The sequence below is a fragment of the Podarcis erhardii genome (assembly GCF_964252035.2).
Source record: "Podarcis erhardii genome assembly, chromosome: 10".
Taxonomy (NCBI): domain Eukaryota; kingdom Metazoa; phylum Chordata; class Lepidosauria; order Squamata; family Lacertidae; genus Podarcis; species Podarcis erhardii.
The window spans coordinates 43,250,443-43,274,053 of record NC_138500.1 but is presented as its reverse complement, the minus strand read 5'-3'; the positions used below and the strand labels follow the sequence as shown (position 1 = coordinate 43,274,053).

Sequence of the window (23,611 nt, the reverse complement as noted above, 5' to 3'; positions counted from 1 at the left end):
CTTCTGCTAAGCTTTACGAAGTAGAGATGATCTAGTAGACAGATAGCACGACTTCTCCATGCCATCCCAGACTTGGGGCAAGCTGTGCTACAACAAAGGGGATAGGTAACAGTGAAAGGATTTAGATTTGGAAATTCCACCTCCCTACCTAGTAATCGGTTGGTGTTTTGCATGCACCTAGTTTAAAGTATGTTCTGGCTAGATGCTACATCAGTACCTAGTTCCCAAGAGTAGACTTACCAGCTGCAGGCTGCACATAGAGATACTGTGGCAAGAAGGACTGCTTGCCATTTTCTTGAGAGGCCTGTTCATTTTCCTTTGCATTTTCTTTCGAACACTTATTCCTAAAGGGCTTTTCTTGCTCCCAAGTTTCCAAAGGTTTAGCAGCTTCTATAGCAGCAGGCAACCCTGCTTCGAACTGAAGTTGGTCCATGGGACTACAGTTACGATCTGAGGCAGATTTTGCATCTGTTGGCTTAGCGTTCTTCTAAGAAAGACAAAAGCACAATTCATTTCATTAAAGAAATGCAAAACAAAACAGGTGCAGCTCTATTATGGGACTAGGACCCTAGTACAGATTATGTCTAGCTTGGAAAGGTTAAAAATAGTTGATCAAGGGATAAATTTATCATAAAATAGCTTTTTTTAATAGGGTCCTCCCCTACCCACCAAAACCAAAACGAAGCTTTGATTTCCAATGCAGAACTGGCAGGAGTTAATTCATGCAACTGGCAAAAAATGACAAAGTAGTAAGAACCAATTATTTGTTTCTGAATGAGATACAGCAAGGACTGCCACAATCTGGAACAGGAAGCTGAGTGGCAATGACTTAGTGATAGCATTTTCCCCTTGTTCGGTCTGACTGATAACTTGGGAGCGATTTTGCATCCAAATCCACTCATTAAGGAATCCTTCTGCTACAATGTCTGATTTGATTCACTGGAATGACTCATCTAGGCTTATTTGCATGGCATGTGGTACACTGCGGAGGTGTTGGTAGACCGGTGTTTCTGAGCAAATGGTGGGGGCCAAATGGCATTTTGACTTCTTCAAACTCTAGGAGACGTTTTGTTTATTTGCTTTCCTCTTCCAATACTGGAGGGATTGCACACAGAATCATAGAGTTGGAAGGGACCCTAAGGAAGAGATTGCTTCAATGAAGGAATACACAGCTGTCCCATATAGGGACTGAACCTGCAACCTCGGTGTTCTCAGCACCACACTCTTAACAAATTGCGCTAGCCAAGAAAACGTTCATTGCCATTTATCACATGTCTCTATGATGACTTCTGCAGCACAGAGGGGAAGCAAATACCTCACGCTTTACAGCAAACATGTCAGGGGCAATGAATGCTGCCTACAGTACAGTGGTACCTCAGGTTAAGTACTTAATTTGTTCAGGAGGTCTGTTCTTAACCTGAAACTGTTCTTAACCTGAAGACCACTTTAGCTAATGGGGCCTCCTGCTGCTGCCGCGCCGCTGGAGCACAATTTCTGTCCTTATCCTGAAGCAAAGTTCTTAACCCGAGTTACTATTTCTGGGTTAGCGGAGTCTGTAACCTGAAGCATATGTAACCCGAGGTACTACTGTATGCTAATTCGTCTAGGTAAGGGTCATTTCAAGTATAACCTTCCATTTCTCCTGCTGCAATCAAAACCTGGATATTGGTCCAATGCATTTCTCTTACCTTAGATACCACCAGTGAAATGGGGCCATCGCTCTGCTCCAGACTCTGCCTTTTTGCCATCGGTTCCTCTTCAGTGGGAGGAACACGCCATTGGGAACTCCGCTTCTGACCTTTAACTGGAGACTCGGCCCCTTCTGATGGGCAGGGTGAAGCTTGGCCCTTGAGGTCCCAATTTCCCTTTTCTGGAGGACTTCCCCTCGAGAGACTCTCATGAAGACTGCCACACAGCATGTACAGAGAGGGAGATGGCAAGTAAACAAAAGGTTGGTTGGAGAGCACAGTGGTTTTGCCAGCCTCTGACTTGGAAGCCGATAATGGCAGACCTTGGTCACTGATCCCATTTGGTAGAGACGGCTGTGATGTGTCTGAGCTTGCATTTGAGGAGAGGGAAGGGAAGGTGTTAAGACAATAGTCTGAGTCTCCAGAAAGAACAGAGAAAGGGGGAATGATGCCCAGGTTTCCTGCCGCTTCGAGACCTTTGCTATAAAGACAAAAGGAGGGATAAGTTAGTCTAGAACCACAGCACACGCTATTCTTGCTCTACTAGGAAAAACCAGATTTATTCTACTGGCTTAGGAAAGAACTAAATCACCAAAAGGTTTGCATGCATGCGTCTATTTATTCCAGTTTAGGATGGGAAAATCCAATGAACAAGATTAGGCCTGAGGAAGGCTTGTTGCAATTTTCTGACATGCACTGAAGGCCTTCACACCAGAAGGGCCAGATATAAGTGTTTCAGTGAAAAACAAATTAAAATAAACAATCTGCTCTGTCACAAAATGGCAGTGCCAAATAAAAAAACCAAAAAACCCTCCTACCACCATTGCCACCCTTTTTACTGGCTTCACCTAGATTGAGACACTAACCAGAACATTATGTGATAAGTCACCATGTTATTACATGAGCAATTTTCTGTGCAAAAGGTATTTAAAATTTATGCTAGTCTTGTAAAAGAATAGGAGAACTGACACTCTATAAAGAGCTGTGTGGCCAAGGTGCTAGCTGATCAGTGTTATTCATGACAACACTCACAATGATGAGTACTCATTTCAGGAATTTTATTTGCCTTATGAAATGAGCACTGGAGGCCAAACAAGATTCTCAGCAAGCTGTCTCTGCCGTGTTTAAGTTTAAGATGGTGCCATACACATTTTACTCAACTTTAAACTGACATAAAGGACCACATCCTTGGATTTAATCCATCACAATATTAGAACACCTGCGTTATCAGGATAAAATGGCCACTGGGTAACACAAGCTTTGTTTAAATCCAGCTTCCTCTTTAGATTTGTTATACAGTCTCTCCATGGAGGTGCCATTCATCCTATTTTAGTGCAACCAAAGCTTCAAATTAGAGAGCTTCAAAGTGTCTAGCTTTGTTAAAACATTAGTTATTTACTTCACTTAGTAGGATGCATATTTTCACAACTATCAAGGAAACATCACACCCTGAGTTCACTTTATTCTGTGTGCTGCACCTTGTGCAAAGCCAAAATTTGTTCAAGTCTAATGAGCAATCCAGCTGGAGCAGCTGCTGTACCCCATGAAACTCTTCGTGAAACACGCAAAGGCACAAACTGTTACTGAACCATGGCCTGTTCTCATAACATATGGATGTTGCACAACAGCTAAACTTGGAAGACTGAAACTCATTTTAATGCAGACCAAAGCTTTTGCAGAGTATCAAGCTTTAAAATCTACAACATACCTTGCGTCATCTTCCATCTTCTGGCAGCAACCAGATGCTAGATTTATCATTTTGGAGCAGCAGTCATCTGAAGAATGAAGGAAAAGCAGAACGCTGAATTAATTACCAATGGGTGACGGCTATGTTTGTACCATATGAGAAACAGCCATGCAAACACCCAATCATGTCTTCTCTTGAGAAACAACTAGAATTCACAGAGAGACTTAGGAAGACAGGCAGCACCATTGATGAGTACCGTTTTAGGGACCATATATATAGGATCTGGTAATTATGCATTTTCTAGGCTCCATCTCAGATGGGGCTGCAATGGAAGTATTGAGAGCATTCTTCGGCTACACTCCCAATTCTTCCTTTGACGCCACAACTTGAAGTTTCAATCACTTGACATCAGATCTCAGATGACTGTCACCCTCAAAGTGATTTGCAGTAGGCTGGGCACTGCATGTCCCTTCTCTAGCCTATATGAAAATACAGGTGTCCACAAATTTTGGCTGGTCATCGTTGACAGCTAAAACATCTGGTTGCCAGGATGCCTCCCCACTCGCCGCTGAGCTTGGGAATGCGTATGACTGTGAGAACAATCATCTTCCCACTCACCCCACAGCTCTTTAGCATGTTCACGTTGAGCTCCTCTTCCAAAGCTAGGCATGTTACAAAATCAAAGAATCATAGAATTGTGGAGTTGGAAGGGACCAGGAGGGTTATCTCATCCAACCCCCTGCAATGTGGGGCTCAGCCCCATGACCCTGAGGTTAAGAGTCTCATTCTCTACAAACTGAGCTATCCCAGGTCTAGCCCAGACCTTCTCTTGAGCCCAGAGTTCCCGCAATTGTGCTGCACTTCAGAGATCCTTGAAGAGGCCCTGAAGAACATCACAATATAGATACACATTTCTTTTGAGCTGGGAGGGGGGCCCTGTGTAGGATTGTTCTTGAAGCTGTACCCTCCAAGTGTCTCTGAGGTTCAGTGGAATTGCAGAAACTGTTTCCTCCTTCCTATCCCAGGAATTTATGGACCCCCCAGTGAAAATGGTGGCCTGGAATTCAGATTGATTTTTTAAACATATTCTATAGCTCAGACCCGATACATCCAACTTACACTCAAGCACAGTAAGTTTGCAGTTGGAGAGAGGCAACTCTATTGTTCCATAGGCCAAGGTAACACAGTGCTTTCTGAGCTGGGCGCCGTGCACCAGGCAGAGATGGGCCAATTGCCATTCTAGTAAAACCTTCAAATCACTTTATAAAGCCTGACAGTGCTGAAGTGTGAAAGTACTATAAACAGGATTGTTCCAGCCAGCTCCATCTTACCAGCAACCATAAAATAATATGTTCTCTTTCCATTTAAAGGGCTTTAATCTGCCTGTGCCAAATTCTAACAAAAGGAGCGTGCTCTAAGTTTAAGCTTGTGGAAAGGGAGCCGCTTTACCCGAAAAGAGATGCACAGATGCACGGCTGTTAGCTGGAAGCTTGTTAGCAGAGCTGGTGGGTTGGAGGAGCACAAGCCCTCCCCAAGTTACCTTGTTTCCCCCTGCGTGGGCTGCTGGGTTCTGAGCTGGCCTTCCTCTTGGCCACTTCGGAAGGCTGAGCCGCGCCAAAAGAAGCATGTCGGGAGAGCCGCTCTTTCCTACCGGCACAGGATTGATGGGGGACACGTGCCGCCCCTTTCGCTTTCGTCAAAGCAGCACAGGTCGGAATCTCCATCTTTATGCCACCTAAACAGATGCGTTCTTCATTAAAATCAGCTCGCCAAAGGATGACCCACAAGCCACGCTCAACATGAAGAAGCCCTGGAGCATCACTTGGGCAATAAACCAGTTCCATTGACAAAGCAAGACACTTTGCAGGTGAAGTGCAACAGCTATAATCGGAAGATGCCTACTGAGGCCCCTTGAATGGCGCCCTTGCAATGTTAAGGGTTGGGCTTTCTATTCTTCACATTACTTGAGTCTCCTTTACAAAAATACGAGAAACCATTTGAGCCAACCTGGGGTGGGTTGGTGCTGTTAAGGCTGTAAGAAATGCATAAGAAGAGATAATGACATAATATAAAGAATATTACCATTGTCTCCAGTGAACTCCACCGGCCCAATCCATTTGAAGGCTGGCTTACGACCTCTTTCCTCTGTTACATGCACTTTCTCGATGAGCCCAAGGCTTGTCAGGACATTGGCAATATCGTACAATCTCCGTACCTTTGCTAAAAGAAAACAAGTTTAATTATTGAACAAATGCATTATGTTACATTAAGATGTAACTAATCAGGCTGAAGAACTGCTACCAGAGAATCCAGAAGTCAAATCATGAAGAAGAGTTTGGATTTGATATCCCGCTTTATCACTACCCGAAGGAGTCTCAAAGCGGCTAACATTCTCCTTTCCCTTCCTCCCCCACAACAAACACTTTGTAAGGTGAGTGAGGCTGAGAGACTTCGGAGAAGTGTGACTAGCCCAAGGTCACCCAGCAGCTGCATGTGGAGGAGCGGAGATGCAAACCCGGTTCACCAGATTACGAGTCCACTGCTCTTAACCACTACACCACACTGGCTCCACATGAGGACTGGGTACAAAAAATATAATATATTTTAGGTCTTTGGGGTGGGTGGGTGTGGTCTGAACTATTACTTTTGACCGGTGGATGAATGTCCTAGCAAAATTACTATGCATAAAGATTTATATCTGGAACATGAATACGCCATATTCAATAAGAAAAAAACCATAAATCTAATTGTTTTATATTATAGTCCTTGAGTTCAAACCTTGGTCCTACATAAATCAATGAATTGATTTTAATCCAGCAGGATTGCAGCCTCTTTAAAATACATTCATAACCCAATCTAGGATAATAAATTTCGTTTCAGAGCTTTGTGTGCTGTTTTCATTTGAGGCAGGACCACAGGGGATCATTTTATCGTTTAGTTTTAAAAATCTGTTTTCAGTGCACAGTGGCCAAGTAATCATTTAATATTCGTGTACACGCATGCACACACTTTGCATCCTGCACAGGCTAAGGTTTGAGCTAGGCTCCTGTATCACCTGCATGACATGATGCAGGGCCATAGTGTTCCATATGAATCCCACCCCCCTAAAAAAATCTGAAAAACCAAGTATGTTCCCTTGTGATGTCAGTATGACTGTTATTCTCTGCAGTGACTAAATGATAATTCATCCCAGAAACAATCTTACTTTTAAACTTGCTGTGATCTGCTGTATCCTGGCTTTCTTCTATCAATATTTTCGCTGCTATGTCGAGAGTAACTATCTTGGTCTTGGAGACGAGGAACAGCATGACAAATTTTTGGCTCATAATCCTCAACGACTTGTCCTTTCTGCTGTTTGCAGACGCTGTATTACAAACACAACCCAAGTCTCAGCATGCTACATCTATCACAGCCAAGAAAGCGTTTTGAAGGCTTCTCAAGCAGAAAAAAAGAAAAACATTTCCTTGTTGGGAAGCAGGTTTTTTTAATGAGCAGAAAATAATTGCCTATAGCAGATGGGCAGTTGCACTTTAACTCTCTTAAGGAAAGAAGGAAGGTCATAGCAAAGTATCTTGAAGGAGTGTGTGGAAAGCAGGACATTCTGTGGATTTTATTCTGTGTATAATATAGGAGCAAAGAAGAGTGAAATCAGAAGTTAGAAGGAAGCACCAGAAGAAAAAGGATATGTAGGTTGATTTATTTCATCTATTTATAAAAGCATTTACATAGCACCATTTATAAATGGCTTTGGCCTCATATACCTGAAGGAGCGTCTCCATCCCCATCGTTCTGCCCGGACACTGAGGTCCAGCGCCAAGGGCCTTCTGGCAGTTTCCTCACTGTGAGAAGCGAAGTTACAGGGAACCAGGCAGAGGGCCTTCTTGGTAGTGGCGCCTGCCCTGTGGAATGCCTTCCCACCAGATGTCAAGGAAATAAACAACTATCTGACTTTTAGAAGACATCTGAAGGCAGCCCTATTTAGGGAAGTTTTTAATGTTTGCTGTTTTATTGTGTTTTTAATATTCTGTTGGGAGATGCCCAGAGTGGCTGATGAGACCCAGCCAGATGGGCGGGGTATGAATATTATTATTATTAACTGCAATATCAGGGCAGCGTTTGGGGCAACAAGAGATGGCAATGACGCAAGAGCTGACCCTGGTATAGTTCCACCATTTGGACAAAAAGAAGTCTTGTCCCCCCAAAAGATACAATCATGTTTCAATGCAGTAATTTACTTCAAAAATAAAAATCAAACACCTGTCACATGTTGATGATGGCAAGGACCTCTCTCTTATTCTGCCAGTAGCCTTTGCTAACTTACCAGACGGACAATCTGTCTCCGAGAAGTCAAGCAACTGCCGGTCTTGGAAATCTAGAAAAGTCTCTTTTTTGTGTTCTCCAAATTTACAGTCAAGGTCTAGCTCTTTATGCTGGAAAGAAGCCATAAGTTCTTCATATTTCTGCAGCTCTCCTATTTCCTGGAGGTTTTTGAGTGTTTGACTCAAGCTGTGACGACCGTGCCAACAGTACTGATTCTTAGCTACTCGGCTAACGAGATCAAGAGACTCCAAGACATTCACTATGTCATAAATTCGTCTACGCTCAACCCCTAGATGTGGAACAAAAAGAAAGACAAAAGAGAATAAAAGCAAAACATTGCAAAATACACCAAACAAAACAAAACTCCCTTTCCTGGGCACATTACAAGACAAGTCATGGTGGTACAGTATTCTACTTCCAAAACAAGGAACACAATTATGGAATTGTGTTCTACTGTTTAGCAACCAGACAAGATACAGACACAACAGCTGTCAAAAGAGCAAAACTTTTCAGTGGCTCATTAGAGATGTGCTGTAAAGTTACATAACAGAAGAAAACTGGTCTCTTCAGGGCTACTTTCCATATTATACAAGTCATAGAGACTTTCACATAATTCTAGCTGAAGCATTTGCATCACAGCGATGTCTCATGGTCTGCCTGGCCGTGTGTGTGTGTGTGTGTGTGTGTGTGTGTGTGTTAGGTAACACCAGAGGGTTAATATGGTGTCTCTGGCTTAAAAACAGTTCCCAAGCATATTGTCTCGCCTCAGTCTCAACAACTTGTTTTTGAGGGAGGCACCCCGGAGACCGCTTCTGAGCAGGCCTGCATAGGACAGTGTGTTCAATGTAACCTGTCCAGGTCCTTTGGCTCAGAGGTATCCTATAGGAGGGCTTTTGTGGCTTATTCACAATATGGATCGTAGCCTACATAGCTACTTCTGTTAAAATGATTTATCTTCATTTGGGTGCCTCAAGGTGGAAGCATTCAGCTTGAGAAGTGCTACATGAATAGTCAATCCCTACATCATCCTTTCATGTCTAGACACTCTCGTTATCATTTGAAAAAGCCAATCCCGGAATGAAAAGCTTTATGTGAGAAGTAGCTCATGATTGTCTATAACTAGACATTTAATGTAATTTAAAATATCAATTAGGCAGTTACTAGTTACGCAGAACAAGAAAGAACAGGTTGCTGACTACCATCCCAGTGTTAAACTAAACAGCCTTTGCCACTGCTTAAGGGACAAGCAAAAGTACCAGAGTTCCTAATAACACTGCCTTCTGAGGAATTAGTGTGACAGTGATAGGAAATCTTCATGTAGTTAGAATCTCTGTCTCTCCCCCACCCCCAATAAAAGAGTAAATAATGTATAGTTACTTAGTCAAAAACAGCATGTGGCTTTGTGGCGCTTGTTACAGCATTAAAATCTACGCAACGATCCTTAAATTTGCATGGCAACATCCATAAATTATCCCCGTTAACAGAAGAAATGCTACTAAACTGTAAACTGCAGTCAAGTCCTCAGGGAGAAAGAAAGTTATTCTGGCGGTTGCCAATGTGGTACCCTCCAGATGTTATGGGCTATAACATACACCATCCCCAGAAAACGCATCCTATTGTCAGGGATAATTGGACTTGTAGTCCGTAAGATCTGATGGGTACTACATTGGCTGCTCTTTAGGGTTATTCAGAGTGGACGGCAGTGCAGCAGTATGCTGATGGGGCAAGAGAAGGTAGCCTAAAGGTAAAGGTAAAGGGACCCCTGACCATTAGGTCCAGTTGTGGCCGACTCTGGGGTTGCGTCGCTCATCTCGCTTTATTGGCTGAGGGAGCCGGCATACAGCTTCCGGGTCATGTGGCCAGCATGACTAAGCTGCTTCTGGCGAACCAGAGCAGCGCATGGAAACGTTGTTTACCTTTCCGCCGGAGCGGTACCTATTTATCTACTTGCACTTTGACATGCTTTCAAACTGCTAGGTTGGCAGGAGCTGGGACTGAACAACGGGAGCTCAACCCGTCTCAGGGATTCGAACCGCCGACCTTCTGATCGGCAAGTCCTAGGCTCTGTGGTTTAACCCACAGTGCCTACTTTGTATTAAAACACAGTTGCCACCCACCTCCTTCAAGTATTTATTACTACTATTCTAGGATGGACAGGCAGAAGATTTGAAACTGTTGGGCTCTGGGTGTAGTTGAGTTGTTGCTGTGATGTAGAGCTCCCTTGAATTACAATGCTGACGTCTGCTTCAACAAGGCTTGGAATTCACCTGGGAAGGGCACGGTACCGCGAACTTGTGGTAGAGTCATCCACCCATTATTCATGCTCCATGTGAAGATTTACAACTGGGACCAAGCAGTGTACCTGCATCATCACTCACAGGCTAAGCCACAGATGACACTATTAATTGGAGTTTAGGGAACTATGAAAATGGTGCTCAAGTGGAAGTGGAGAGGTGCCCCCCCCCCTTTCAGCAGCAGATCTGGGGCGGCGAGCCTATAGTGAAAATGACTTAGCGCCCTGCTCAATATTTCTTGACGCTGTCACATCTCATCACATCTTCCATTAAACTTCCTTTAGCAAAAGGCTACACAAATCTGCCCTAACAACACCATGTCAAAAATCTATTTTAAGAAAATATGCTATGCAAATAGAAAGATGAAAAATAACTTTATACATATTTATGTGAAACTTCCTTCTGTGCCAGATCAGACTATTGAGCCCAATACTGCTTTACTCTTACTGGAACATAAAAAAGCTGCTTTGCCTTATACAAGATATCCCAGTGTTGCCTCTTGTGACTACCAGTGGCTATCCAAGCTCTCAGACAGAGGTCTTCCCTATTATCTGCAACCTGCTCCTTTTAACTCGAAATTACAGGAGTTGAACTTAGCAACTTCTGCCCCCAAAGCAGTTTTCTATTTCAGTCCTGAAACAATTTGCTTAGAAGCAAGACCTAGCAGTTACAATTCTTGGAAGAAATGTGCTCTTCCAAATACTTGTGTGCAGGCCATTTATTAATTAATGTAATTTATAGGTCACAGAATTTTCAGGGCAGCTCACAACAAGAAATGCATAGAATGTCACAGCCCAAATCTAGTTAAATAAAACATATTTGGGTCCATCTGATTTTCCACCTCAGGTTTACATCTAGTAAGAAACTGCTGTATATATTAAATATCCTGTTATAGATAATTGATAAGTAGCATCGGGGGGAATATTTTCAATTTCAGTCATTGAGTTTTCATGCCAAAAAACCCCCTGGACCTTCTCCCATGGAAACACCACTGAAATGCATGGGAAATTTCACAAGAGGATAGTTAATTTAAATGGGGTTTCTAAGGAGAACTGCTTGCCTTAAAGGGGCTACTATCTAGTTCAACCAGAGCATTCATTCCTGCAGTCAGTATTGCTCCTTGCATACGTACCAAGACTAGAAGCCACTTCGTCCAAAGAAATTGTTGTTTTTTCTGCTGATAAAGGATAACTGGGGTAGCGGGCTAAGAACTTTTGGCACAGAAGCCCTAAGCTTTTCTGCTTTCTGCTGGGTCTCTGCTTTTCATATTCATCCACTGTTCCATCATCTACGGTGCCACACTAGAAAAAAATAAAATGTGTTGTAGTTGCCTGTTTTTTTAAATAACACTTTGTTATATGGCACAGCACCAGCAATACATGTTGTATTTTTAATACGTAAGACCTGGCCTTTCAGCAGGAAAACGAAATAGATGCATAAGGTATTAAGCAAGTCTAGAAAGCGGAGTTGTAGATGAAGGATAGCCAAGTAACCTCCAGATGTTGCTTGACTACAACTCCCATCTTCCCTGACCATTGGGCCAAGACAGCAGCATGGCGGACAGGTCTTGGACACTGGTAGCTCCTCTGACAAGCAGGACAGTACTGGAAATGTGGTGCTTTGCAAGGCGGCAAGGATAAAACTGGTCCGGTGTTGAATGTAATGAGCAACACTGCACATTAGTTTTGATCGGGAGCCTTTCCACCTATCTCTAGAGCATTTCAACTTCATGAAGCACCCCATACCAATTAAAAACCATTGGCCTAGGGGCATAGGAAGCTGCCTTTTACTAAGCCAAGTAGCTGGTCCATCTAGCTTTTGCCCACACTGACTGGCAGCAGCTTTCCAGGGTTTCAGAAGGGACATTCCCATCCCTACCTGTAGATGCTTCTGCATGCCAAGCAAATGCTCTTCCACTGAGCTGTAGCCCTTCTGCTGCCTGCAGGCTTACAGCCCCAAAGGCACAACACAAGGAAAACTGGATGCAGAAGAAAGAGGGCAATTTTGAGAGAAAGCTCTTTAGCAACCCCGAAGGCCAGGTTTCATACCACAAAAGAAAACTTCTGAAGCCTCTTACACTATAGTGAGTTTAATTGGCCTCTGCACCTAAGAGAAATCTTAAAAGATGCTGGAATGGCTCCAGTAAATAACTTTGAGGGCTACTGCAGTGCAACAAGTGGTTATTAAAAGGAACATTTGTTAAAACAGCCTCAAATGCTGAAAGAAACTGCTGCTTACATTCCCCCACCACCTGAAGTTGTATTTTAAGCAATAATGTATGAAAGCGGTTCTCACTAGATTGGTTCTGGGAGTGACCATTCTCAGGAAGATTTCGGCTGCTATGTTTTATGGTGCATGGTGGGGGCAGATTTTGGCCTTTGTATTTTAAAGAATTTGCAGAAAGCGTTTCTAAACAGGAACTGCTGATTTTATCCAAGGGGAGCAAGATTAATATGGCCAATGAGTACAAGTAATCATGCTTTGAACAGGGAGCAGCCAGCATTATTTGGAGAAGTTCACCAGAGGCACAATACAGCAGCTGGATCGGAGTGTACTTTAAACCACAAATGGGTAGCGTAAGGCTCACTGGACCTCCTTTGCTATTTATTAGAACCCAGCAGCAGCCAGCAGGGTGGGGCCACATTGCTACCCTGACTTCCCAATGCTGCAATTCGCAGGGGCTCACTGAGGGAGATCCAAGGAGCTCAGGGTGGCGTGTGTGCAGCAGCAAGTGTATTGGCTCTGCTACCACCCAGAGCTCCCTGCGCCTCGCCCCTCTCATTCTCCGTAAGCAGCAGAAACACACGGCGTGGGCAGGCTGGGGCAGCAGCCAGTGCCCCACCCACACTGCTCCTCTGGCTCCTGCTGCTGGAACCCGAGGATGTACCAAGCAGCCTGGTGTAAAAGACACACAGTGAGCCAAGGAATCCCTTTTCAGTACAAAAACCAAGCTCAAAGTCTAACGCATGCTAATGAGCTTTCTTCATTTCGGCAGCCTAATTTCAGAGGGGAAAGTTGTATGGGCTGTCATGATGATTGTTTTATTATTATGCTGTATGCTGTTATTTATTATTATGCTCCATGAAGTATGTTTAATGTTGCACAACACCCTGGGAGCGTTTGATGAAGGGCGGTATATAAATAAAATATTTTTTTTAAAAAAAACATTGTTACTGCTTTTGTAAAACAAGTGGGAGCCAGAAATCACTGCTCTGCTGCAAACTATCTAGAGATTCACCAGTGGATCCCAATCTACTACCTACGACCCCCCTTGAACCAGGGAGGGTTCAACTCGTTGACATGAGGATTTCTGAAAAACAGGAGAAGAGTAGAATTTTTTTCATATATTTTATGTATACAGAATTACATCTTTGTAATTCATGATTCCAGTGACACAACAGCTGATAGTCATTTATTGTGCAATATATTTGTAACGGCAGTGAAATTTTGGGGAGGGGGGGAAGGTTTAGAAAATCAAGTATCTTGCTCGTGTCACTTGGAAAGCACAAAGAGTCTGCCTGCTCCCCCATGCATTCTTGTTTCTAAGGAAAGTTCACTTTCTCTAAATCTTCCATGCTGGTGGCCCCGTGAAGCAGCTGTGCAGAGGAAGTAATATATGACAGTACAGCTCAAAATGGCAGGTGAAGAGACAGCAAAGGAAGTGGCACTTTAGTTATGTGAGCAGAAATAGGAGAATGGCTGCGAAAAGTCAAATCAGAACAATTTGGGAGAGCTGTCCACCAATCAGATAAACGAAGAAGGTGCCGAGACAGCTACAAATGAAATATTATTTAGTTTAAACAGATAATAAATGACTAATTCAAAACAAATGTGCTGTGGAAAGTCTCTCTTACCTGCAAGGAATCGGGAAAAGCATCATTAAATTCATTGTTCTCAATTGGCCTGAAGAGCTCCTTCTTCTTTTCTCTGTCCCGCATGTCAGGGCTAGCAGCACTAATAAGCATCTTTAGGTTAGCTGTGGGGGTCCATGGATCTGCCAGGGGCCTATCCGTCAGCTTAACAGGTGTAATTGGACTTCTCTCGGGGGTACAGGTTTTTTGCTTTGACAAATCAATGGGTTCATTTTTCATCGGAGTCTTTGGGGTCATTCTGGGTCGATCAAATATGTTTTCCTATTAGAAAGAAAAGATAGCTTTGGAGATAACTGGAAGGCAGAGAAGCAGCCAATCAATGCTGTGGTCCAATCGTACCAAGAAACAGTGGCCTGCTTAGTTACAAATGACTCCCATAGAGATCTACAGGGAAAGGTACACAGGCTAAAATTTAGGATGGAGTTGAGAGGGAACCTCATCCCGGACCCTTGTGTCTCAAAGGAAGGAGACAAGTTTATATCCAGTGCAGTGCTTTACCTTAGCCATATAGGCAGGGAAATAAAGCAATGCACTTTAGAAGAACTCTACTACTATACAGTCGTACCTCAGTTCTCGAATGCCCCGGAGCTCGTACGTTTCGGCTCCGGAACAATCAAAAACCGGACATGAGTGTTCCAGTTTTTGAACGTTCTTTTGGAAGCCGAACATCCAATGAGGCTTCCATGGCTTCTGATTGGCTGCATGAGCTTCCTGCAGCCAATCAGAAGCTGCATTTTGGAAGTCCAATGTTTCGGAGGTGGAAAGGAGTTCCAAAACGGATTCCATTCGACTTCCGAGGTACGACTATATTTTACTTCCTACATGCCCACTCAACTGCTTCAGTCTGGGGAACTGGCACCATTACAGCTGCCACATAATATTATTCCACAACTGAAAGAAAGTGATATTTTAATACCTGCATCTTAGAACTCCCTGCCTACTGACAGCAGACAAGAACCTCTGCTGGCTCTTTTCGGGACCTGCTCAAAACAGGTTTTGTTTAGGCAGCTCCATCCCAGCATGTAGAAGTTGGGGTGCTTCAGTCTCTTGTACTGTTAATTTTTCTATCATTTTAAAATGTTTTTAATTGTAAATTTTAATATTTCATGTAAGCCACTTAGAGGCTCTATTACACCCAAGCAGTATGTAAATTTTGTTAAATAAAAATAAATGAAATAAATATCTGTGACCCCCCTCACATCCCAGCCCCCACCAACGGACACTACCCTGAGGTGCTAGGATGTTTTAAGAGCAAGTTATCACACAGCCACACAGGCCCTCCCTCTAAACACGCTTCACCCAATACAATGACAGGCATTTTGTTCAAACATATTGTGCCTGAGCTAAATACCTGTCAGTCCAGTAGCAAAGACCAAAATACAGTTTTATGGTCAGGGAACAATGCTCAAGGTTAGCATTGTTCCTAAGATTAGCAATTTAATTTTTGCCATAGGATTAAACGCCCTTCATGTAAATGGGTGAAAAGTGAACTGAAACCAGACAGTTGATTGGAACAACCCCGGGGGGGGGGGCGCACAACTTTTTGTCCCAGACTCTGATGACCACAAAATGTGGGGAGTGCCCAGTTGTGTCAAATTTAAGCCTATTTACCCTGTTCATAGAACGCAGTGGAAGCCATTCACCAGCATAGGCCCTTGACATTTTCATAAACCTATCCAGGATCATAGCTGTCAACTTTTCCCTTTTCTTGTGAGGAATCCTAATCGGAATAAGGGAATTTACCTTAAAAAAAGGGAAACGTTGACAGCTATGTCCAGGATACTATTTCTTGGTCACAGAAGAACATGACAGAACCTATGGAAATTACTTCTGTACATTCTGAAATCTTATATTGGTTACCAATACTTAAAATACAGGGAAAAACCAGTTTTTAAATTGTGCAATGCTTTCACTCTTTTCTGGAAGGGATAACAAAAATACATACACACAATTCTCTTTAAAAAATCTCAATTAAAATCAAATTAACTGGGTTAAAAACAGTTGCTAAGTTGATGAATGCACTTGGAGAAAATTTCACATTGAAACTATACATTTCTATCCGTGGGAATTGCCATGGTATGATTGTACAAATCTCTGAAGAAAACTGTCTATTGAACAAGTATCTCATCCCTGTTCTGTGTGATACATCATACTGACTCATGTATTCTTTAACCAGTGATTAAGTTCATTTGGCAGGGATTTAACAGACTCACTAATCTGGTCTATTGCATATTTTGCTTGACTTAAATGCCAGAGACGCAGGCCTGGTTCACACACTGTGGTAAAGGTTCCGTGCAAGTGGGCTCCTGGGAAAGCCCACAAGTCACTTTGCCTGCAAAGTATGACTTAGCATCCCACACAAATGCAGGTTCAAGTTTCAGCTCCCTCTTCACTAACCATGTGCTGTATGGTGTCATTCAAACCCAGGCTTGTAGTTAAGGACTCTTCTCACTAAACACAAGTTGTAGTGAGGAAAAGCATAGCCATGGACCCAGGTATCAATGACATGCTAAGCCAACCTTGGTTGAGCTCAGGAGTAAAAATAGACTAGGGCTGCAAGGTCCCAATAAACCAGAGTTTGGCTTACTGTGACATGCAAATGAAGCCGCAGAATTCCCTCTCAGCTGTGGCCCAAACTTTAGTTTGCTTATTCCATCCTATAGAACTCACTTTGTGAGGGCCAAATAGAGTTTTCTTTCGTACTGCGTTTCTCCTGCAAGACACCTTAGTTTTTTGCTACTTCAGATTTAATACATCTTACCAATATGGTCATGCCAATGCACACTGCTGTACCAGTACCATGTTTCTTACTTAAACCTCCTGCTTTTGGAAACTTTACAAGGCTGAAAAACAATTGTACTGCCCTCACTGGGACATCTATCTAGCTTTTCTGGTGGGAATATAACCACAGCAGTCAACAGTCATATAGACTTGCATTGCCTGTTTGGTTAGCTAGTGTTAGAGATCTACTATAGATAACCGACAATGTCAAAAGAGCCAAAAGTGATTGCAGAACTTAAACTGATTAATACCTACAATGGCAGCAAATGGAGACAAGCATTTTTTTAAAAAAATTTTTAATGCTTTAAAACTATTGAATCAGAGAGCAAGATTATTTGTATACTTAATTGAGCTTTCTTCTGGCTTCTTCACTTTTACACACACATTGCTTGTAAATTTCCAGGCCTATTGTTCCACTAGCAGCTAGTCACTGCTTCTGCAGATTAAAAAGTGCTATTTTGAGGTGAAGGTTGTGCTTCCCCCCTTAGATAAAGTCTATAATGTGAGGTTCCAGTCAACATAGAATGTAGCATCTCAGGAGAAACCAATCCATTACATTGAGTTGTACGCCTCATTGATACAGGAGATCTCTTGCTGTATTCTGTTTTTGCTTTAATGCAACTGCCAGGTGTGTGTGTCCCAGTTTGAATGGAACAGCCCTTTCCTGGAAGGAAAGCTCATCTCTGAAGCTGCTGCGGAGCATATAACTCCACTCCTCTCATTTGGTTAACAGCAGCTTCAGAATAGTTGGAAGATAAAGGGTTAAGTACCCCTCCCCCAATGCCACTGCTCTGTTCAAATCCAGACCACTGCATTAAAGTAAAAACACTTGACACTGGAGACATTTTTCTTGCTGTGCTTTCTGTTTAATCAGGAGGACCTCTTCAGGTTTACTGTTTCATATCTGAAACCAGGTATCGATCCATTTTGCTCAGTGAGAGCACTAGTAGGATACAGTACTGCATCAGCTTCAACCCTTTCACAGGTATAAGAGTCTGCCACAAACATCCAGTCAGGAATGACAGGATTGTCCATAATCCCGTGCCCATATGGCAAATGTCTTGAACGAAATCTCATTAATAGAAAAAATGACTCCTCATTTCCTTTAAAGGGCAGGGTGGAGAAACTGGCTTTCTGCGAAATTAGAACCAAGGGGAAGATCTTTTGCAAGTTTCCGAGAGAAGTGCCCAACTGAAAGAGTGATTAAATATGTATATTGTTACAATTTTATTTTTAAATTTAATGGAGCTAACTATAATCATATTTAAAATCCTTTTGTTTTTTTGAGTTGGACATTACAGGTGGGTTTTACTATTTTGGAATATTGTAAGTTCCACCATGATTTTAATAAATGAGAACACAGTTTAGAACAAAGCCTGACTGCCGTGAGCAGATTTGAAAATACTGAACTGGGTGTTTAGGCACCTGCTTACCTTTTGAGCACTTTCCCCATCTTCATCTATAAAATCCCTTTTTCCATGTCTCGAGCTGATCAGGTCCTTTAGCGTTAAGCAGTTAACCTCCATCTGTAAAATTGAAAGTTGCACAAGAGGGTCGGTCAGCACCTTACATCATCTCCCACCTAAAAAAAAAAAATCAGCTTTCGGGTCCTCTTCAAACCCCAAAATAATTTGGGCAAAGCTTATGAAGTTCACAGTGTTTTCTAAACACTAAATTAAAAAAACAAACAAACCCAAAATAATAGAAGGATCAGATTGGGGGGCCAAGGTGAAGAAACGTATTACAGTATTAAAATATCTTCGGATTCAGTAGAATAGGTCGAAATTGGCCTGGGAGAGGAGGTGGGTGTCCCCGAAAAGTGGGGATCTTCTGAGGGCGAATCTGTCATTTGGGAGCTCAGGGTGTTCGCCCCGGGATCAGTTACTTTTGGCGCAAAGAACCTGGAAGTGAAATCCCAGCTTTGAAACTGAAGCGGGACAGAAACTGCCCACCTCGCAGCCCAAGGCGGTTGAGCGAGACTCGCGCCCTGAGAGCGGGAGAGACCCCGGCCCCCCTCCCCAAAAGGTGGTCTCCCGCCCCCGCCATGAAGCCTCTGGCTCGGCCGCCCCCTCGGTGCAGCCGTAGGGAAGAAGACGGCGGCACAAGCGCGGGAGACCCACCTCCCATTTTTCCCGCCCCGCAAGAAAAGTTCAAGAAACTTACATTTTTTCTCGAGAGTTTCCTTCCTGTCCTCTCAAAGGGAGCCCTTCGCGTCAGCGCCTCCAGGCCCGCCAAAGCCGCAGCCGGGCTTGAGGCTCATGGGGGGGGGTCTCCGAAGGGGAAGAAAAAGAGCCCCCCGCCCCAATGCAGCGTTGACCTCCCGAGGCGCCCTTCCTCCCTCGCTTGCGCCTGCGACGTGCCTGCACTGGCCGCTTCCCCGCAGCCCCGAGATTCCACTAGGCGCTAAAGCTTCTATTCTGGCGCCCTGCAACATATTTTTACAATCCGGCCAATCAGGCTCTCTCCGACGGGGCGTCCCCCTGGCGTTCCCGCCAATCAGATCGAAGCCCTGGCTCGGCGAGTTTGGCGCGGCATTCGGCGCGCTCTTGTCCCAAGGTCCCGCGCCTACGCGGTGGGGAGCCTTGCGGCTGTTTCCCCGCCGCCTCTGCCGCCCTCCTCCCACCTTGCGCCACCTGGGCCGCCCCGCCGCCGCCGCCGCCGCTGTCGCTAGGCAGGAGGAGCGGGCAGCTCCGCATAATGAGAGGCGGCGCAAGGGAACAGATGGGGAAAGCTGGGGGGGGGGGGGGGGAACCTGATCCTAGGCGACGCTGCGAAGGGTGGCGGAACAGCTCGGCTTCCTCCCTCCCTTGCAAGTCTGCCGTTGGCAGCTCGGGCCCCGCCTGGAATCGCCTAGCGATGACAGGAAGTACGGAGCTTTCCCAGCGGGAAATACAGAATAAAACGAAGCGCCCTTTTGTTTTCCTGGCAGACAAGCGTTTCTGGAAAATAGGCACATTCAGACGTGCAGTTTGATAAATAATTTAAATGCGCCCAGTTTGCCTGGCTGGCAGAATTTTCATGTGATTCCCACCTTTTAATGCATCAGGTCAGATTAAAGCCAGGCGCCCTGTGGCTAGAAATGCGGTACAAAAGGAAGCCTGGATGAACCCTTCATTCAGAGTTGCTTCTTCACACGTTAGGGATTTCCTACACGTAAAAAAGTGCTCATCTGTAAGCTGGGGAGGCTTGTGAGGAGGTTGCGCTGCTGTGAGTACTTTCTCTACCTGAAAGCTATGACTAGCTGCACACCTGTAGCAAGAAACCTGTTGGATCGTCCCATATTGATATGTGTGCTTATGTAGCAGCTTTGGACCAGAAAACAATTTTATTAGTCTCCAGATGTCCCTACCAAGTACAGCAGAATGCCCATATTTAAAAAGAGAGAAATCAAAGTTATATGACGTATTCAAAAAGGTAATGTTACATCTCTTTGGGGATTATTTTTTTAATGTAGCCCCCTGTCCATGCCCAAATCTATGTGTTCCCTAAGCCTTAAACCTTAAACATCTAAGTGGTAGTGACTTAGTTATAGAGCCTGACTGCCTGTTAAAGATTGAGCTGCATAACGAAGTACACTTCTGACACCCAAACGAGTAACTGGAGAACAGCATGACCCATAAGACAAGCTGGCTGTGCCAGATCTAGAAGCAGTTTCACACACTTTGGAAACTAAGGTGCTTTTCAGTGTTGGATAGACAGCAATCTTTTTCATGACTTTGACCCAGATAATGGCAAAGTATCAAGTTTGGACAAAGCAGGTTCCAAGGTTGACTTGATGCAACTGTGAACATGGAGCTGTCTTGAGAAGATGTCACCTGGGCCCAACTCAGCCTCACTAACATCAGGGACACACAGTGACAACAGGCAGACTCATTTGTCTAAATCTTGGTCTGCCCTAACCATGTATGAAATGACTTTTGAGTAATCTGACGTTGAGAGCAAAAGAGGCACCCACCACCAATACTTAGATTCCTGTCTCCAAGCATTTCCAGTGGAATTTACTTCTAGTATGGGAGCTTGGTGTAGGAGAAAGATATACAGGATATGGACTCTGAGGAGGTACAGGGAGATGTTAGAATCCTCACCCATGCGCTTGTTTTGTTCTAAATGTAGCTTTATACAGAGCCAGTCCAATACATTTTGCTACCTGAGAATAACAACATGGCACCTACTCATCCCCAAAGCTAACTGCACTGGTAGCTGAATCTTCACTCCTGATGACATGACTAGGCCTAGGTGATATATTGCCCAGGACCGGTATGAGGAGCAAATTGTGATGTCAGTTTCACTCAGTGGTATATTGCTGGTGAAACCACCACCGCACCTGAGTCCCTCTGCTAGCAGCGTCCCCTGGAGGGAGTCAAGAGTTCCTTCCTCCAGTGGGCGATGCTAGCATAGGGACTCAGGAGCGGTGGTGATTTCACCAGCAATGTATCGCTGGGTGAAACCTCCATCCCCAGGGCCGGATTTGGATGAAGAGAAGTGCTAGGCTACTCCACTTGTGAGGCCCCTCCCCCTCCCCCACCCACACAACTAGAAGAAAGCGGAAGAGCTTTATAAACAAAATTCAGTGAAGCCAAGGATGATGACGGGTATTTAAAATTCTGCAATTCACAATTTCTCTTTTAAATAACGTAAGATACTATTGTTAAATACCATGGTGATTTAACACCTGCTCTCTTTTGGCCTGTATTTTGGAGCTTTATAATTTAGGAAGACCTTGGAAGAACTGGTTGACAAGTCTTATCAGTCGCTGACGTATGAGTGAATTTTATTTGCTGCTATTCTGGGCTTCTGGTGCACCAGGGTTTACACCAGCGTAATAGAGTTGGCCAGGATGCCAGAAGGGATACAATTTATGAGCTTTCTCCATTATCTGCACAGCAGGGGGTTTTCAATTTTGGGAGAGGAGACTGTGGCAATGGGGAGTGGGCAGGCTGGCGAGGCCCCCTAGATTTAGAGGCCCAAGTTGCCCTGCCCTCGCGTGAAGTCTTGGGTTTGCAATTTTGGGAGAGGGAAGAATGCCCGCTGCGGCGTGGGTGGGCTGGCGAGGCCCCCTAGATTTAGAGGCCCTAGGCTTCGGCCTACTTAGCCTATACATAAATCCGGCACTGGCCATCCCACTCTGCCATCATACTATAGAGAGGGAGAAACAAGCTGTATCAGCAAGGCGTCAATACAGCTTGTTCCTCCCTCTGCTCAACTGAGGAGTGTGCAGCTGCCCTTGCCTCAGTCAAGCAGTTAAAGGAGCCCCCAGCCCGGCGCTGGCTCCTGCAAGCTGGCAGTGGGGTGGAGGGTCTGTGAAACTGCTCAGCTGAGGGGAGCGCAGTTGCCTGTCTTGGCTGGGGGGCGGGGGGTGTGGACAAGCTGCATTGTCCCAGCCTGCAAGCCTGGGTGAAACCGCCTCTGCTCTCAAGGGTGAGAACAGGGGCAGTTTCACCCGGTGTCTCGTGAGCAGAGGCCAGTGCACCTTGTTTTTTCAGCATCATGGTATTTTGCCAAACTGTGATGTTTGCCTGGTAATGCACTGCGATGTTGAAAGCTGATATTGCCCAGTGCTAGACAAGACAGCATCTTCCACTACACCCAAGGACACCAGGCTGGCTTAGAGGGTGCAGGGCAGGCCACCTGGCACATAACACTTTCCCAGTGCCTCACCACTTGTTCCTGGCTCTTGGCACAGATAGGGCCCTCTGTAAAGGTACAGGTAAAGGGACCCCTGACCATTAGGTCCAGTCATGGTTGCGGCGTTCATCTCACTTTATTGGCCGAGGGAGCCGGCGTACAGCTTCTGGGTCATGTGGCCAGCATGACTAAGCTGCTTCTGGCGAACCAGAGCAGCGCACGGAAATGCCGTTTACCTTCCCGCCGGAGTGGTACCTATTTATCTACTTGCACTTTGACGTGCTTTCAAACTGCTAGTTGGCAGGAGCAGGGACCGAGCAACGGGAGCTCACTCCATCTCGGGGATTTGAACTACCGACCTTCTGATCGGCAAGTCCTAGGCTCTGTGGTTTAACCCACAGCTCCACCCGCATCCCTAGGGCCCTCTGTGGCACTCGCCAAATCAGACACAAGTTTGCATAAAATTTTCATACACTTAATGTAACATGAAGATATCTACCCTTTTTTGCACATGACCCAAACATAAAATGGGTCACGCACAAGTAATAAGATGTCCGACAGACAGACTATCAAACTGGCAATTCTTTCCCCATAATTGTAGATCCATACTACAAAAGGCTTACTTTGTTTAACATCTACCTGCCACATATCTATTCAAGACATGAGAGCCCTGCTCTCCTCTAATGCCAGCTCTCAGTCTTGGGAGAACCCAAGTTTCACAAATTGTAAGTGAGTCATGTTAACTGTAAATCTTTCATCAGCTGATCTTAGGGCGGCAATACTACGTTCAGGGCAAGATCAGACCTGCCATGGGAGCAAAGGTGGTTTAAGATTTACACCAATTCAGTTCAGATGCTCATGCTCGGATAAATTAAAGATTTAAATAGTTAAAAAGCAAGCACCTTATTCATTTGCGGTGGTTATGTATTAATGCCTCATAATAGCAGCAGCATTTTCTTTCTTTTTCATTTCCTTAGCAAAAGGGGTTTGAAATCCCCATTCAGCCATAAAGCTCATTTGGTGCCCTTTGGCCATTCACTGTCTCTCAGCACAAACCTATATCACAGGGTCGTTGTGAGGATAAAATAGCCCTTTAAGTGTTTGTACCAGCAGTGCCACCAACCCACCCGCCTCAAGAATCCCAATATCCCTTCACCGGGGAGATGGCCACCCCTCCTTGTATATTGTTGCTACAATCAACCAGCCTCTCTCACTGCCCTACTACTGTATTTACATTGATGGGGGGACGACCATTACTGCACACTATCAGATTGGATAACAACACTCTCTGTCTTTTTCCAGCTCCCAACTTCATACCAATTAAACAAAGAATATCTCATGGAC

At 44.5% G+C, this 23,611-nt stretch overlaps 1 protein-coding gene and 1 long non-coding RNA gene across 4 annotated transcripts in view; one reads left to right on the top strand and one right to left on the bottom strand.

The window, feature by feature from the left end:
* E2F7 (E2F transcription factor 7) overlaps positions 1-18,879 on the bottom strand; it is a 24,978-nt gene extending 6,099 nt beyond the window's left edge. The window contains exons 1-11 of one of the 3 annotated variants that reach the window (XM_081878575.1): positions 18,806-18,879; positions 18,076-18,168; positions 13,844-14,122; positions 11,122-11,290; positions 7,697-7,984; positions 6,581-6,739; positions 5,458-5,595; positions 4,916-5,110; positions 3,397-3,463; positions 1,689-2,169; positions 241-487 (exon numbers count right to left, since the gene is read on the bottom strand). In XM_081878575.1, coding sequence (XP_081734701.1) covers positions 241-487; positions 1,689-2,169; positions 3,397-3,463; positions 4,916-5,110; positions 5,458-5,595; positions 6,581-6,739; positions 7,697-7,984; positions 11,122-11,290; positions 13,844-14,122; positions 18,076-18,168 — 2,116 coding nt within the window. In that variant the 5' untranslated portion in view covers positions 18,806-18,879. Of the gene's footprint in view, positions 1-240; positions 488-1,688; positions 2,170-3,396; positions 3,464-4,915; positions 5,111-5,457; positions 5,596-6,580; positions 6,740-7,696; positions 7,985-11,121; positions 11,291-13,843; positions 14,123-18,075; positions 18,169-18,387; positions 18,407-18,805 lie in introns of those variants that run through there. The other 2 variants (XM_081878577.1, XM_081878576.1) reach the window with 2 other exon arrangements.
* Positions 18,090-23,611, top strand: LOC309351204. Its single transcript, XR_014160751.1, has 3 exons — positions 18,090-18,156; positions 18,792-20,056; positions 23,570-23,611. It is a non-coding gene; the product is annotated as an uncharacterized lncRNA (long non-coding RNA).